A 17,336-nucleotide genomic window follows, 5' to 3' on the forward strand; every position below is an offset into this window, starting at 1 on the left:
AAGCTCAGAGACGGATCTTGCCAGCCTCGATACTCTTGTAGTGTTCGGGATGGAAGGGGACGTAAGAATCGGAGCTGGGAGGCAACCAGTAGAGGCAATCCGAACCGCATTTGTCGTGTTCGATACCCTGGTTCCTGAGCTGCACCTTTTGCTGCTTGACGGTTCCTGTCTGTTCCATGGTGGGTACGATTCGGATGAAGAGGGGCACGGCGTACTTGGGCAGACTCTTGCGTGCGACCTGTGCCAGAAGCTTGAAGTCCAGTCCTTCGGCATACTCAGATGGGATAGCTGCACATCCAGCACGACCGTCGTGCTTGGGCACGAGAACTCCATAGACGTTGGCTTCACCAACAACTTGACCGAGCGCATTAGCCACCTCAGTGGTAGAGACGTTCTCACTCCTCCATCGGAACGTGTCACCCATACGATCACCAAAGTAGAAGAATCCATCCTTGTCCTTTGTCATCAAATCACCGCTACGGAACCAAGCATCACCCTTCTTGAGTGCATCCTTGAGGATCTTCTTGTTGGTAGCTTCCGGGTTATCGGCGTAACCTTGAAATTTGGAGATGGAAGAAGAGCCGATGCGCATGACGAACTCGCCGGGTTCTCCAGGTGCACATTCGACACAGAGACCTGTCTTGGGATCGCGATAGATGTCTTCGGTGATAGCATCGACGCGGATGATCTTGAAGTCTGGTCGAGCGAAGCTTGCCAAAGTTCCCATGCGACCGACAGCACCAGCACCGAAAGGACCGGCGTTGTAGTTGAGCAGAGCACCGTTACCTTCTGAGGAGGCAAAGAATTCCGAGATGACGCGAACACCGTATCGTTCTCGGAACTTCTCCCAGACATCGGGGCGCATACCGTTTCCGTAGGCCATGCGCACGTTGTGCTTCTTGTCAAGAGGGGACGGTGGGACGGCAAGGAGGTAACGTGCGATCTCACCGATGTATTGGACTACAGTCGCGTCGTATTTGCGCACTTCATCCCAGTACTTGCGAGCAGAGAACTTGCGACCGATGATGACGGTACTTCCAGAGCACAGCGAGGCGCAAATGCAGAGGAAGAGTGCAGAAGAGTGGTAGAGAGGCATGGGTGTGTAGATACGGTCTTTGGCAGTGAAACCGTTGAAGGTAGGCCAAACACTGCAGGCGGTACCCATACGACCGTGGGAGCAGAGAGCAGCTTTGGGCAGACCAGTGGTACCGCTGGTGTAGATGAGAGCTGCTGTGCTCGATTCGCCTACATTCTTGCGGTACTTGTCAGTGACACGCTTGGCAGAGTACTTGAGCAGGTCAGAGGGACCGAACTCGACTTTCTTGGCAAGCGGCTTGGAGACTGCACCAGCAGCTTTCTCCTGATCACCATCGAGCGGGGTGATGCCATCGTCGTATCGGATGAAAGCATCAATAGGGGTCTTTTGCTGGATCTCATCCTGAACGTCCGAGATGGGTCCCTCAAGGTAAGGCTCGAAGACGAGTAAACAAGCACGAGCAATCGAAACACAGTGAACAAGACCCTTGTCGGTGAGCGAGTTGTTGATGAAGGCAGGTACAACGTCGATGCACATGCAAGCTAGGAACCATTCGAGAATAGCTGCGGAGTTGCCCATGAAGATGGCAACACGATCACCTTGCTTGAGACCACGGGAGAGGAGGTAGTTGGCAAGACGGTGAACATCTTTGGCCACTTCTCCCCAGGTGAAAGACTTGCCAAGGTAGACGTATGCGACGGCGTTGGGGCGCTTCTGCGCTTGAGCGTCAAAGTATTCGTAGAGGGAGAGCTTGTTACGGAAGGCACGGATCTTGTGCTTGATCTCACCTCCCAAAGCGCCTCGAGCGAGAAGAGCATCGTTCGCAATACCGTGCTTGGCGTCGAGGTAGGCGATGGCAGCCAGACTGGCAGCTGCTTTTGCGAGGGCGGCCATGGCTGTGTGAATTGTGTCTACGGGTCGTTAGTGAGTCAGAGGGAGATGGTGACGAGGTCGCGCGGAATGGTGACGATGATGAACGCGATCGTGATCAGGAGCCGGGGTTGCAGTTGTGGTTGGGAGCCGGTTTCCGTTACTTTCGACGGTGGAAGGGAAAGAAGTACGGGGACGTCTGTGATTAGCGATAAGGACGTTTCAGAAGATCCAGTCACAATCTATTGTATGGATTTAGGTTGGGAGCAGAAGGCAGATTTCAGCGAGCATGAAGCGGTTGTACGAGCCAGGTGTGCTGAACTCGACATGCTAGCAGCGGCCAAGACCAGCCATGACAAAGGCGGTTGAAAGCTCCTGAAAGCGATGCTAACTTGTGCTTCTCTGTGCTAGGATAGGCTACAGTTGAAGTGTATGACCGCCTCGCCCCGCATGCAATCTTGCTCTGAAAGCGATCCTAACTTTTTGTGTGTTCAGGCACCAGCGCTGTGATAGTGACTGTCATACAGCCAGTTTTTGCTCCACATCAAGAACATTTTTGACTTTTTCGTTGTTGAAAGCGGCTTGTCTCGAGACCTGTGTGAATACAAATCCTGCGCTTCTTGCGGCAACTTGTATTTAGCCAAGTTGATGGAAATACAAGTCGGCGCCAAGTGGATTACAAAACGAATTTTCACGGATCGACTGAATGCAGGCAGGCCTTTGCTGTTTCCTTTCCTCCCCCGCCTGGACTCAATCGCACGAAACATAAACCAAATTGTATATACATAATACGAAAAACCAAGTGGATTGCAGGCAAAGACCCGTGAGGTCCTCGAAGCTCGACAAGCAGCGGTCGAGCTCAGAAACGAGCGGCAAGGGAGGGTGTACAGGGCGGGCAAACAACGACGAACCAGGCTGCTGATAGTACGCCTGGCTTTTGGTCAAGATGATGTAGTAAAGAGGGGAGAGGAGAAGCGTAGCGAGTCGATTGTTGAGTCCAGCCCAGACGCGCACGTCTTCTTGACGATCACGTGATGCACACTTTTTGTGGGGGAACGGAACGAATGGAAGCAAGCAGACAAGCAGACAGAGCACAGGCCGCGTCGAATGTCATCATGAGCAAGCAAGCAAAACAACAAGCAGCTCGGTTCCAAAGTGATGCACCACCACGACAGCTCCTTCCACTCAATGCACCATTCTCCCTGAGACTTCCGGGACAGAAAACGAAACAGTCCGGAAACACAGATAACGATCAGATCTTCTCAGATTTTCGCTACGCCAGTCGCTGGATACTAGTCTTCGGAAGTCGGACAGCTTGAGCTGTCAACGATTCTGTCTCATAGTCCCTGTCAGAACCCGGTCCTTGCCCAGCTAGCAGCTACATCGGGGGCCCTTAAATCAAACACCAACGCTGACCTGAAGCACAGCACTGCGTCCCCCTCGTCACTGTCCGACTTGAAGGAATCGAATCCTTTGCTCACACCGAAAGCAAGTCGGCACGTGTGCTGCTGTTATCGTCGATCGCCTCTTCGCCGCCACCTCGTGCGCCCTTCGGTCAATTGAGCGTTTGCAGGTACTTCAGAGCCGCACCTCTGGCTTGGTGCAGCGACTCCCTGACCCGCTTCATCCGATCTTCACGTTGCAGGTGCGAGTCTTGCTGCAAATATGGCTCTCAACTGGGTGATGCTCGACCACGAGGGTCGCAGCCCTCTACCACTCCCTGAAGAACAAGTGCTGTGTCGCGTTGCTAAGACGTCCTTGCAGTGAGTAGTCCATACAGTTTATTTCGATGTTCTTAGTCCTCCATACTGATATGAGTTTTGTGCGGCATCCTGTGGTATCAGACTCGAGTATGACCCACAAGGCCTCACGTACAAGGCTGAAGGCGATGCTTTGATATCGTCACATAGAGTGAGTCTTACGCTTCCACCACTTGGCAACTGCTTCATCTTTGTACATTCTTTCTGATCTTTGGCTCTGCCCCATCGACACAATGCTTCCAAATGGACTTGACAGTTTGTCTTCATCCGTCAGCCTCAGGCTGCCCCTCGTAACTCGCTCCTGAACTCGCTCTCTGTTCCGATCGACCATTTCCACTCGCACAAATATGTCATCCCCATCTTCACAGCTGCCTATCTCCAAGCCGACGTCTACTCTGTCGCTCAGGGTGGACTGCCGGAGCGCCAAACCGGCGACGAAGCTTACCCCGTGGGAAAGCTCAAACTTTGGTTCATGGAAGCGGGCGGCATCGCTTTCCGTGACGCTGTCGACAAAGCTAAGAAGCTTTGGCAAGAGAGACAAGAGGCCGAGCAAGGCCGAGACGCTCTACGTAAGTTGGTCTACTGCTCGTCGATCGAAGCCGCTAGAAGAAGAAGAAGCCGACGAATAGCTGACTCGACGATCCTTATCTTGGTTCAACCTTGTTTTCCTGACGCCGAACAGCTGCATACGAGCCACCTTCTGAGCCATGAGTTGCAATCAAACAATCAGTCTGCTCTATCTAGGTTACCGCGATTGTATCAACGCGGTGATTGTGCATGAGAGTACGACTGGCAAAGCCTAAAATGTGTAAGGAAGTTATGGTGAAACGAAGCTCAAGGTTGGAATGAAGTGAACGGATCGGGCTTCGTTGGATCAAGATTTCGGTCTAATTTTCGGAGTTTTTCGCCCTTGACGGCTTCCATGCTGTGCCCTCTGTTCCTAAGCCTGTTCCTGCGCCCCTGCCTTTAACTAACAGAAATAATAATAAATAATAATAAATAATAATAAATAATAATAAATAATAATAATAATAATAATAATAATAATAATAAAATATAAAAAAATTGCCTCCTTGAAACACACTGGACCGAATAAAACACCGACCAAGCTGTACCACATCATCGCCAACGATCCCTGGCTCTTTGGTACGAGCTCGAGCTGAGCACCACCTTACGTATTGACCTCCACAGCACAGCAGAATGGAGGTAACTAGAATGCTGGTTGTCGATTCCGACCCTGATGATGTGATCTCGGTTTATGTCAAGTGACAGCCAGCGTTCCTTTTTCATCACGAGTCAAGGTGTTGGTCTACCACTCTTCGTCAACGTCTTGGCGAGTCATGCTTGCTTGGTAACTTCTTGACTCACATTCCAGCAATTCAACGTGGTGGTTGCGAACACTTGCGCCTCTTACGCCAACTTGACCGTCCCGCCGGAGCACGGAGGTATGATAGGGGTTGTCTTCTGTCCTTTCCACCGACGCCGTCGCACGCATCATATCGATGCTTTACGTTTCGGCAAGACTAACATGAGGATCACAAGGCTGCATTCGACCATTGAACAAATGCATTCGTTCTCGTAGCAACAAAAGACGCTGTCAATCTGAGTTGGTTGCCAGCATCGTGTGCAGTAAGCTAGCATCTACACATATGAACCAGAGCCTGTGATAGGACATGGAATGCTTGCTGTGACCGATGTCAGCCTTGTCAGCGCTTGAAGTTGGTAAAAGGGTTCAAATATCCGCTCGTCAATTGCCGCTTGTGGTTGCAGAGTCACACAGTCACTGAGGAGTGTCGATCGTGTCCTGAAAGCGGACGTGTGCCTCGGTCAATTGGTCGGCATTGCATTTCGACGACGATCCGGGTCATTGTGCCTCTTTTGAGTTTTTGCCCTGCGTCCAACGTCAAACTACGCCGCGCCCACCTGCAAACTGTCGAATTGTGACTGTACGACGTCTCTGACTGTTCTGAGGGGTTTCAGCCATACAATTTTATTACTTCGGGATTTCTCTTTAAGTTTTCCTTCGCCTTCGCAGGTAACTCAGCGAATTCTACCGGGTTTCTATCCAGCTTGCTGGAAACACTCAACAGCATGTCCCCCTTCCAGTTGCTTAACTCCATTCCTAACCTTGCCTTACGCTCACACCATACCTCCTTCAACAGACGGACATATATATTTCGGCCCTCATCATAGACTCGCCCGGTCGGCATCAGCACACTACATCAACATCGTACACCTATCAACATCGACTGTCCTGGCTTGACATGGACCCGCACCATAGAGACTTACCCTCCCCATTGTCATTATGACTTCCAGCAGTAGAAGTAGTAGTCAACACCGTCCGCACCAACCACCTGCCTACCATGGTGCGGATCAGCCTCCCCTCTCGCTGCAAGCGCCTTCGACCTCTCAACCACAATCGCGCAACAACTCTTCACTACCGTCGTTGAAAGCAGCTTCTTCTTCGACAACAGATACCCAGCTAGAGTCTCTTCACCAATTGTCCGCTTCAACTTCGACTGCACCTGAAAAGAAGCATGACCACAAAGCCTTTTCGCCCTCTTCTGCATCTTCGCATTCGTCAATAGATCATGAGGAGCACGCCGACTTGCCCGGTCCCTTGCCCACCACACATACACTACAGCCACTAGCCTCGCGTCTCACACGAGCAGACTCTCGGCCCAAGCCTACACAGGCCGCTGCTGCGACTGGTGCCAAAGACCAAGCTTCTCATGGCCGCCAACGGTCCTCATCGATATCTTACATTGACCCAGCCAACAGGTCTTCGGACTTGCAACGCGCCTCCTCGCGGGTCTCATCAATACACCGATGCGCCGACCCTCACTATCCAGCCTCTGCCCTCGCTCTAACTCTCACCAAGTCGGAAGATCCTTATGCAACCTACATCGACTGGCCTGCCAACGACTCCGAGAACCCATTTAATTGGCCAAAGTCCCGAAGATGGCTCCTCGTCTCCGTCTGCTTCCTCTTCACCGCCTGCACTGCCTTCAATGGTTGCGGATACCCGTCAGCATCTTTCCAAGCCGCTCAAGACTTGCAAACTACCCAGCTTGTGTTCCTCGTCGGCAACACCGTCTTCCTCTTTGCCGTCTCCATCACCCCACTAGTCCTCGCTCCGTTGAGCGAAGTTTACGGCAGAAGCCCGATCTACCTCACCGCTGTTGCCATCTTCACCCTGCTGTACATCCCTCAAGCGCTCGCCAAGAACATCACAACCATCATTGTCGTACGTTGGTTCCAGGGCATGGCTGCTTCTGTCGGTAATTCCATGGTTGCAGGAAGTGTTTCGGATGTTTTCCACGCCAACGAACGAGGCTTTCCCATGTCGCTCTACGCCATTGCCGTGTACATTGCGCAAGGTGTGTCGCCCTACATCTCTTCCGTGACGGTCAACAGGGCAAGCTGGAGGATCATGTTTTGGTGGCAAGGTGCGCTCTCGCTCCTTACCTACATTCTCATGGCTCTGTTCCTCAAGGAGACTCGAGGACCCGTTCTGCTCTCTCGCCGAGCCAAGAAACTCACCAAGGAGACCGACAGGCTGCATAAGTGCAGAGCCGACGATGAACGACTCAACTTTTTGGTCATGGTCAAAGTCTCACTCATTCGACCTATGCAGTATCTTGTCTGCGAGCCGGTCGTGCTCAGCTTCGCACTCTGGATTGGATTCTTGTGGGGTATCATCTTTATCTCCCTCGAAGCCATTCCTATCGTCTTTGCAGGCTACGGCTGGGACTCGGAGCAGCAGCACATGGCACTCCTCACCATTGCGGTCGGTGGTACCATTGGCTACCTCCTCAACTTCCATCAAGAGAAGCTCTATGCCGCCGCAGCACACAAGTACGGCGGTAAGCCACCTCCGGAAGCTCGTCTCTACTACGCAGCCGCAGGAGCCGTGCTCGCCCCAATTGGACTCTTCATCTTCGCCTGGACGGGTCGAGCAAATATCAACCCCGCCGCGCCCATCATTGGATTGACCATCTTCAACCTCGCCCTTTTCCCCGTATACCTTGCTGTCTTCTCCTACCTTGCCGACGTATACGAACGATACGCATCAAGTGCACTTGCTGCCCAGAGTTTCTTACGAAACACCTTCGCTGCAGCTTTCCCACTTTTCTCTCAGCAGATGTACACCAAGTTGACGCCAAAGTATGCTTCCACGCTATTGGCATGCATTGCTGCCTTGCTGGGAGTCGTTCCCTTCGTACTACTCAAGTACGGAGATCGCATTCGCAAGCACAGTCGAGCAGCAATGGCGTTGGAAGCAGAAGAACGAGAAGCAGCTGAATTCTTGGCCCATGAAGAGGAGAAGGAAGTCCGTCGCAATGCTAGAAGGCAAGCTCGTGCAGCACGTCAGGCCGCAGCAGCTTCCCATTCGACAGGTACGACAGCGGCAAACACGCCCGAATGGCAGAAGGACGTACCGTCCCACTTTGACGAGGAGAAAATCATCGATCGTCACCAAGAAGAGGAGGGAGAAGACCACGATGATTCGGTCGAGGAAGAGAAACGCGCAGCCCATCATCAGCATCAGCATAGTGATGATGGAGACACAATCAGCTCTGGTAGCGTTACTCCTTTTCCCACCACTGCTAATGTTGCAGTCAGACCAGAAGACTGTAGCGATTGCAACAACATCAAACGTATGCCTCCTACTAGCATTTTGTAATCTTATGATCATACACTCATTTATTACTTGCACTCATATTCAATGCATCTCACAACACTTTGTTCACCATCAAATCGCTTCATTCAAACAATAGGATTGCACAACAAGAGAAAACAAACAAATGTCAAGAACTGGATCACTTGGTCGCCTTAGCTCTGGACCTGACCTCTCCCTTGGCCTCCAAAGCAGACGTTTTTGCCTCTTCAACCAACTTCTCTCCCTCTCCCTTTCCTTCATCCTTCTTCCCCTCTCCATCCCTCTCATCCTCGCCATCAACGTTCTCCAACGTCTGACCGAACTCATTCCTCCTCGTCGGATCAACACCATAAATCCACCTCTGATACAAAAAGATGAAGAACACCACATCGTCCCTGAAACAAGCCAGCCTGTGCAACATTGGCATCTTGATGCAGAATGCGAACAGATCGTCTACGAAAGTGCCAAGGATTTTGTAGACAAACGTTTTATGGTTCATCCCGGCGGTACTCTTTAGCTTGTAGTTAACGATCAGCTGAGGGACTAGCGAGACGAAACCGAAAGCATAAACAAAACTGGTAGCAGTGGAAATAATAAAACTCCACCAACTTCTGTGCGTTTGGTAGAGGGCGGAATAGATAGTGTAGCCGACAAGAAGGGGACCGATGGCAATACCGACGTATTTGAACGCCAATTTGTCGAATTCTTGCGTCTTCTTTTCTTCCGTACTCAACTTGTGCTTGTCTGTAATGCTGAGCTTGTATGGTATCCTCGATCCGGTTGCAGTCCTAACAATCGAGACAGAAACAGCCTTAGTAAGCTTCCAACACTCAATCAGCACCCCCACTGCCTGTCCCGCCAAAATCATCCAACTCGTCTCTTCATTATTATCCAACAAATACAACGTAATAATCAACTGCACCACCACATTTGTTACAATACTACCCACACTAACTCCCGCCAAATCGTCCTTATTCTTCCAATGTCTGACATCGCTACTGAAGGCCAAGAACTCGAACAAGCTATGCAGGATCGAAACGATGATCGTGAGGGCCAAAAACCAAGGGTTGGTTTCAAGGAGCATGGTTTTGATCATATCGATTTCTCCACCTGTTGCACCGGCTTGTTTGTCGAATGAATCGGAGAGAGCGGCGAGAGTTTGGAATTTGAACCATGTTTGATGGTAAAGGTGGATGTGAAGGGGGAGAGTGGTTAGGGTTGAGTTGATGGGGTGCATGTGCTCTTTGAGCAGCCAGAAGTCGTTGGGGAAGAGAGTGGGGTAGCGGAGAATGTTGGGTGGTCGATTGGGTTGAGTGGCGAAGGCTTTGTCCAATGCAGCTGCTAGGGCGGGGTCGGAAGGTCGAGGAGCCACAATCATATCGCCTGTGCTAGGGTCACGGACGACACTGACATGCTGAAGCAAAGGAGGAGGTAGTTGGGAAAGTTGAACTCCCAAATCACCCTTATCTTGTACAAGTGCTAGAGTCAGGTTCCTATGCCAATGACCGACGATTTTGGGACCATCATCCTCTTCTTCTTCCTCCACTACCGCTCCGTCCTTTGAGACTGAAGTGGGTTTGTTCTTATCGAACAAATTCTTCTCCTTCCTCTTCCTCTTCAACGGCATCAACCTACTCAACAACTTCCTCGTCCTATACACCCCAAGCGGATGATAGTTACCATCTGCAGGGTTAGGACTAATACCATGCTTAGTAAGAACGAAGTCTGCCCAAATACTCGCATTGTTGTACCTAACATCCTCTCCTAACTGCAGCGTAAGATCGACATCTCGGGTCATATCTAAGTCGCTCAGAGGCACGTTGGTCCATTTGACCGCTGCCATCGGTTTCAATCCCTCTCTCTTGACTCCACCTGAGGAAGGGGTGGAGTAGTGAACCTGGGCTCGCTTAAAATCGTGCAACGGATCATGCAAGAGATCGATGAAGGCATCGAACGGAATCGCAGGTGCATTCTCCAGCCCACCCTCCGGCAACAGATCCGATGCTTGAGTCTTGGTAGCTAACGAATCGGGAGCAGGAGCGGAAGAGATATAGATGTAGAAGTCAAGTTGCGATCCATCTGCCCAGATGGGAACTGCTACATTGGGTGGTCCTTTGACCTGCGGTGATTGGACACTGAACCCGCCACTAACAGCTGCACTGTTGGTTGGGATGTTGGCTCCTGCTGTTGCATCTGCAACAGCTGATCCCGTGGCAGGCGAGGCGGAAGGTGCAGAGGGGGCCTCTCGACCGAAGAGTTGCCTAATATAGCCAGCAACAGGACTCTTTGGGTTGGTAACAGCGTTGACGCCGGCGTACATGAGCATCGCTCGGGCCAGCGTCCATTTCCAGTCGGTTGCTGGTCGGTCAGGTTGCGCACCGGCAGCTGCTGGTGGTGGACCAGCACGGGCTCCAGCGGAAGACATCTTGTTTGGATGATGCTACCTGCTGGGTTTGTCGAGTGGGTGTTTGACGGTGGTGGTGTACAAGAGAAGAAGTAGTGTCCGGGGGCGGGGTGGCTTGAGCACGGTGCAAGCTTGGAAGAAATGCGGTCTTTTTCATTGGAGGTCAACTGACCGACGCAGTGCGGTGAAGTCCGCAGGAACCCTGAGCAGGTTGCGCGCTCGAAAAGCAGCAGGGTTGATACTCAAAGCTTCGCCTCACAATCGCTCCGCATCTTGATGGAGCTCACATTCGTAATGGTTCACGATGCTCGATCTCGACAGCAGACATTGCTTGCTCTCATGATCAAACTCAATCAATATTTTAGAGATGTTTGCTAAATCTTATATTCTTCCATCAACTAACAACTACTTCTGTCAGCTCAGAGCTCCATACTGATGTCATCCCGATCATCTGCATCGTCAAGCACCTCATCCTCAAAGGATGCCAGTCGCGAATGAGCTGAGCTACTAATCTCTTGCTCAGACGCAGTATCGTTCATCATGGCCACATCCTCGCCTTCGTAGCCATCTCCGCTGACCAGACTGCCGCGGCTGCTCATGGGTCGTCGCTGCACAGCACTCAGATGCTGAGCTGCCTGTTCGAGACCACTGACGATGTTGGAGGCAGATGGCTCGTTGACCTCCTGTCCGCTAGTGCGGCGTACGGGCGTCTGGGCCAGAGGAGACGAGACCATCGATGGGCGGTAACCTTGCAGTGTCGATGTCTCGCCCATAGATTCGCCGTATCCGAATCTCGTTCCGTGACCTCCAAACTGACTGAATCCACTGGCAGAACGCTGCTGATGCAGTCGGTGATGCGGTTGAGGTGTCTGGCCACGTACCATGCCAGGATGGAATGGAGCTTGACCATACAAACCTGCGTATCTAGTTGCTCGAGACGTAGCTCCAAGCTCTTCGTCATCAGATCTAGCACCCATAGCCATCTCAGTGTTCTCACCTGGCGCGCCTGCTTCGGGCGACAACGACCTCTCCGGTGAAGAAGCCTCAGCTCGCACTTCAGCGATACGATGCTGCATGCCCATACCAGCAGGTCTCCTGGTAGCCCAGTGACCCAGCATCTGATCGATCTCGCCGGTCGCAAAGTCCTGCTCACCAGCTGCGCCAGGGGTGGCACGTCCGCCAAGCGCAAGCTCGTCCTCCTCGCCGTTCTGCGATGCAATGACAGGAGGTGGCAACGGTCTTCCAGCAAGGTCGGTGCGCTGAGGCGCTTGAGGCGGGATTTCGCCCTCTCGAGCACGGAGACCGGCGGCAGCAGCTGCTGCAGCGAATGCAGGCAGTATGCCTTGAGTTTGTGCAAGCCTACGCTCGGTCTCGTCTTCGCTGATGTCGGAGCCGTCCACTGTGTCCAAGCTAGCCAGGCTGGTGACCCTGCGATCGCGCAGATCTTGAAGCATCATCGTTGATGGCAGACCCATGGAGCCAGGCAGGACGTTACGACGGGAACTTCGCGGAGCCTGTGCAGGGCTGTCGATCAAGGATGTCCTCGAGGGTGACAAAGTATTTGAGGCGAACTGCCCGGACGGAACCGCTACGCTCCCGTTTATAGCACCTCTACCGGAGGCGAACCAAGTCGACGTTGATGGCTCGCCTGGGGTAGTCGCATCTGCATAGGGCGAAGGCATCATGCCGAGGTGGGGAGCACCAGGTCCTTGCGACGACGGGCCATTCATCCACGTCTCGTTATCCTCACTGGCGCTGACAGCATGTCTCTGCTCAGGGACCATATCCACAGAGGATGACGAAGAGGAGACATGACGATGCATTTGCGAGGGACCGCCACGCTGGGGTTCGACCAGTGCGTTTGCTCCAGCTTGACTAGGGCCAGGCTGGTCCTGCGATCTGTCCATCCTGAACCTGGCCCGAATTTCAGCTAGAGGATCTGCGCTTGCACCAGCGTGTGTGTAGTGGCCACCGGGAGTTTGTACATTGCGAAGCGTGTCAGAGATGCGAGTGCCCTGCGGCCGCGCTTCGCCACCATCCTGCCACCTTCTACCGCGTGTACGGTTGTCGTCTAGCCCGTCAATGTCGACATCCTCTGGACGTGTACGTCCCTGCGTTCGAGGATCGCGAAGCACATCGACGGGCTCGGTCGGGATTTCAGCAGCGAAGCCGGCAGTATCAGCAGCATTGGCTGCCATAGGGACAATGTGAGGAGCAGTGGCTGCCGGGTCACGGCCATCCTCTTGTCGTCCAACTCGATGCGGGTCGCTAGCCTTCTCACGCTCTTTGTCCTTAGCTTCATTGTCGTCCGTCTTGGCGCTGCACCAGTATCGATGGCCCATCTGCCAGCCTTTGCTCTGGCATTGCTTGCTGCAGTACTTGGCTTTGCGACAGCGACGACACTTGGCAAACTCTCGAGGGTACTCTTCCCACTTGCCACACAGCATGTTGGCGCACTGACGAATGCCGCCTCGCGACTCGTCCTTGCGACATGCATTGCGCATGATGACGCCAGCCCAGTACTGAATTTCCATCGATAGTCGAGGAGCAGGATACGCGGCCGAGTTACTGCGAGAGGATCGCAAGGTGAACTTCTCAGCAATCGAGAAGACGTTGCGACGTGGAGGCTCGGACGGGTCCCAGCTCTTGTTACGCTTTGTGGCCTGTTCCAACTCTTCGTTGAGGGTATCCATTGGACCCATGAGCGATGCACCAGTGAAGTCGGAGGAATGGAAGAGAATCCGAACGTGTGCATATTTGGAGAGATAGGCAAGCAACTGGAGACTGAGCAGGACTTCCTCTTCGCGATAGACAACTTCAATGCCATTGCGTGCGTTGTTGTCAGCGAGGTGGCTCAGCTGCACGACTGCTGGATGAGCAGCGGCTGCATCTGCGGTGGGCTGAGCGTTTCTCGGGACGGCAGTGCGCGCATCATCGCGAGCAGTGGCATGTCGATGTTGATGCTGATGTTGATGCTGGTGATGATGATGGTGGTGATGGTGAAGTTGGCGGGTATCTTGGTGGTGCTGAGTGGTGTTCGCAGGGACGTCAGTTGTCTGGTGCGCGTGATGGTGGTGGTGATGGTGGTGATGATGGTGATGATGAGGGTGGTGTTGATGCTGCTGTGGCTGCTGTGGCTGTTGCTGATGCTGAACCTGAGCTTGAGGAGCTTCCTCATTGTATAGCTGCGGTTGGCGATGCTGCTGCTGGTGATAGTCGAAAGCCGAGTTGCGATGATCGGCGGCGGCCTCTTGCGAGCCAACCTGTGCTGCGAGTGCCGTGGAAGCCAAGTTGGTCGAGACAGTGTCACGAGAACCCGATGCGGCAGAGTAATCGCGCGAAGGTCGCACAGTGTCCTGTCTCTCAAACAGGGGCGGTGCTACCGCGTTAGTCGGTCTGTTGGGAGTAATGTAGCTTTGAGCTGATCGCAGTGGCGAATCCTGACTGGTCAAAGGAGCCAGGGCGCGGCGAGCTGGACGTGGCGTTCGACGTTCCTCGACGTCTTCGTCAGCATCGACAGCGTTCTGACTACTGATAAGCATGTGGTCAGAGTCAACGGACCGTGTTGCCGACGACTGAACCGCGTCAACTTCGCTGTCGTCTGCATCATCCGCAAACATCTCTGCATCTTCTGCGCCGTCGGATCCACTGCCACTAGCCTCGGCCGCGTGGTTGCGAAGGTCTTCGGAAGAGCTCACGCCAGCGAGACTACTGCCATCTGCCTGCGCTGATGATAAGGCTCGAGGCGTACCGTCTGGTCCCACCGAAGATGCGCCACCAGAAGAGAGCGACAAGGGGTCGATGCTTTCGATCAATGGCATGGTACCATGAGCTTCGTTGGCGTCAACAACAGGCATGGGCGAAGCTTGCGGCGGAAGGAAATCATCGACGCTGCTCTGCACTTCCATGCCGACAAGTACAGAGGATCGGCGTGCAGACACAGGATCTTCGAGTGGTGTGGTAGGCCTTGTCTCTGTCAGCAGTTGACCCTGAGTATTAGAGGATGCAATCCGTGATGGCTGCGCCGGTGCGTAGTGGGCTGCGTGTGTGGGCTCGACCGCTGCGTTGGGAGCCGTGTAGGTTGCATCGGTGTAGTGAGCATGCGTCGAACGAATTGGCGCCTGGGATGCGAGAGTATCCTGAGCTGCGTGCGTGCGCCGTGTGCGTTCGTGATCGACTGGTGACAAATGTGCGTGGGAGGTGGAGGCAGCAACCTCGATGCGATCTCGGCTAGAGCGATCCTCGTGACGGGCTTCGTGACGTTGGTGATGAAGGAGAGCCTCCTTGCGCCTCTCGTCCTTGAGCCTGTCCATGCTTCGAAGGTAGGACTCGAGAACGCGAATGGTGACGGGCACCATGCCCGCTTCGACGACCCTTGTCCTTACACTCTCGCTACCGCGGACGCCGATGTTGACAACGCACTGGAAGGCAAGACTCCACTTCCATACAGTCTGCATTTCCTTCATGGAGAAGGCACGAAGCTGAGGCGAAGGCGTCTTTGGCACGCTGCGAAGGATGCGGATGAGACGTTCGAGACCTCCATCAAGGGTGACCATCTCACGGATGCGTGGTGAGGTTGAGGTGAGATAGGCAAGATGGTTGAGTGAGTTGATGAGCGGCAATGTGGCGGTGCAGTCGATGGCTCTTCGGTCATAGACGGCAGATGAGATGCAAACGCTCGCCTTGTTCTGGGCGGGATTGCAGAAGTTGGACTCCCTCATCGTGCCGATGCTAGGTCACGTATGCAAATAGGTGCGTACGGACAGCGAAGTTTGCGGAAATCTGATATCTGTACACAATGCTACGTGGAGTTGCCAAGATAGATGCGCGGCGAATGCCGTTGGCGCGAAGGTGTGAGTCGCCGGATTGGATGCGAGGGCTACAAAGCTTAAAGGGCGTGCATGGACGTCCGAGCTTAAGTTGCGGCTACCTGATTGTACGACAGCCAGATACGTGTTGAGCGATGGTGTTCAAGGTTGTCAATGGTGGCTGCAAGAGCTAGCGAAAGACTTATTATCGCGCTGATAGAGATGAACGAGGGAGTGCAGACGTTTGAGAGAACAATTTGCTGCGTAAGAAGGATGCTTTTTGCGAGACGATATGCAGATGCTAAGAGACGATGGACGAGGGTCGACTGGATCGTGAACGAAGCGGCAAGAGGTAAGAGATGTTTTGTTGATGAGGATGACGAAGACTGTGCAAGAGTACATGCAAGCAGCGCGTCGTCACTGCCGGAGTTTATGCGGTTGGCAGGAGACTGAGCCAAAACTGAGTTGACTTTGGCTGTACTGAAAGACGCTGCTGCGAACCAAACTGAGCGTGCAGAATGCTGTTTTGTCGATGTCGAACAGTGACTGAACAAAAAGGTTTGAAGAGGTAGAGATGCAATAGTCGAATGTCGAGAATAGAGGTTTACGAAACGAGGATCCGATTCGAGAGATGACAGGATAGTGAAGAGCAAAGCAAAGCTCAGCCGAAGGAGCGATGAAGGTTGAATCAATCGTGAGAGGCCAAGGCGCGACACAGTGAAGAGGCAAGCGAGAGTGAGGCTGAGAGGCTGAGACCGAGACTGAAGCAGAGACAGAGACTGTGTGACTGCAATTTGCTGCAAGCTTCTAGCTGGCGCTTGCTGTTGCTGCTCATCTCTTCCGCTCAATTACGGCTCCGCCAGCAGCAGCAGAACGCGGAGAGCACCAAAAGAGGCTGGCGACGATTTCGCCTCAGCCAAAGTCGAGTCGAGCCAAAACTGAGCTGGCTAGCTGGCTGGCTGGCTGGCTAGAAAAGCAGTCAAAGTCCAAATTTTACACAGGCGAGGCGAAGCGAAATTTTGGATTCAGAGAGGGTCAAGCCCATACGACTGTGACTGTGTGTGTGTGTGTTGCTCTCGCTGTGCTGAGCCTTCTTTTTCTTTGCCTGGCTCTTGCTTGGTTGCGTGCTCAAGCCCGACTTGATGTGAACTTGGCTCCAAGTTCATGTTTGCCATGAACAGGTGCTGGCTGTTTCTTCATCTTTGACCCGCCCCTCGGACCCTTCCGTAAGCTCGAAGAGGTTGCAAAAATAGATCCCGATCTCATTTTCCCCGATTCACCTAGCGGCCTTTCTGTTACAATTTTGCTCGCTCTTTTCTCCTTTAGGGGGTATCAAAGTTTTTGCGTTTTTAAAAACGCGGGTTTTTTCAAGAGCGCATTTTTCAAAAAAACGCAAAAGCTTACATAAGCTGCACAAAGGAAAAAAAAAAACCCCGCATTTTTAAAAATGCAGCTCAGGAGATGCTATTGTGAAAATGCAGAACAGTTATCACTCCACATCTTCTCTCCTTTCCTCACTCTTGTCACACTTTTGCTCACTCTTGTTGCACTTTTGCTCACTCCCTCTTCCTTGCACTCATTCAACATGACCTCCTCCACTGATGATTCTCATGACATCTCTGCAGAGTTGTTATGCCAGTCCTCTACACCTACAATCTCTGCAACTCACATTGAAAGTGTGCCTGCACTGTCTCAATCTGGTTCTATAAGCACTTCTGACATCTGCACTTCCTGTCTAACTTGAACCTCTAGATCTGCCACAGGCAAGAAGAACTTCACATGGTCAGGTGCCAAT

At 52.9% G+C, this 17,336-nt stretch overlaps 5 protein-coding genes across 5 annotated transcripts; 2 read left to right on the forward strand and 3 right to left on the reverse strand.

Moving 5' to 3' along the window:
• Positions 1-4: 4 nt before the first annotated feature.
• UHO2_03225 (putative FAT1 - Long-chain fatty acid transporter) lies at positions 5-1,930 on the reverse strand (the record flags this gene model as incomplete). The annotated part of the gene is made up of 1 exon (XM_041558140.1): positions 5-1,930. One exon carries the CDS (start codon positions 1,928-1,930, stop codon positions 5-7), a length of 1,926 nt encoding a protein of 641 aa, XP_041414074.1.
• Positions 1,931-3,571: 1,641 nt separating this feature from the next.
• Positions 3,572-4,377, forward strand: UHO2_03226 (uncharacterized protein; the record flags this gene model as incomplete). The annotated part of the gene is made up of 4 exons (XM_041558141.1): positions 3,572-3,669; positions 3,751-3,817; positions 3,923-4,235; positions 4,349-4,377. The coding sequence occupies 4 exons, from the start codon at positions 3,572-3,574 to the stop codon at positions 4,375-4,377; spliced, it is 507 nt and encodes a 168-aa protein (XP_041414075.1).
• Positions 4,378-5,971: 1,594 nt separating this feature from the next.
• On the forward strand, positions 5,972-8,353 carry UHO2_03227 (uncharacterized protein; the record flags this gene model as incomplete). The annotated part of the gene is made up of 1 exon (XM_041558142.1): positions 5,972-8,353. The coding sequence occupies one exon, from the start codon at positions 5,972-5,974 to the stop codon at positions 8,351-8,353; it is 2,382 nt and encodes a 793-aa protein (XP_041414076.1).
• Positions 8,354-8,489: 136 nt separating this feature from the next.
• On the reverse strand, positions 8,490-10,754 carry UHO2_03228 (uncharacterized protein; the record flags this gene model as incomplete). Its single annotated transcript, XM_041558143.1, has 1 exon — positions 8,490-10,754. The coding sequence occupies one exon, from the start codon at positions 10,752-10,754 to the stop codon at positions 8,490-8,492; it is 2,265 nt and encodes a 754-aa protein (XP_041414077.1).
• Positions 10,755-11,152: 398 nt separating this feature from the next.
• UHO2_03229 (uncharacterized protein) lies at positions 11,153-15,454 on the reverse strand (the record flags this gene model as incomplete). The annotated part of the gene is made up of 1 exon (XM_041558144.1): positions 11,153-15,454. One exon carries the CDS (start codon positions 15,452-15,454, stop codon positions 11,153-11,155), a length of 4,302 nt encoding a protein of 1,433 aa, XP_041414078.1.
• Between the last annotated feature and the right edge of the window lie 1,882 nt (positions 15,455-17,336).

The sequence above is a fragment of the Ustilago hordei genome (assembly GCF_900519145.1).
Source record: "Ustilago hordei strain Uho2 genome assembly, contig: UHO2_contig_05, whole genome shotgun sequence".
NCBI lineage: Eukaryota > Fungi > Basidiomycota > Ustilaginomycetes > Ustilaginales > Ustilaginaceae > Ustilago > Ustilago hordei.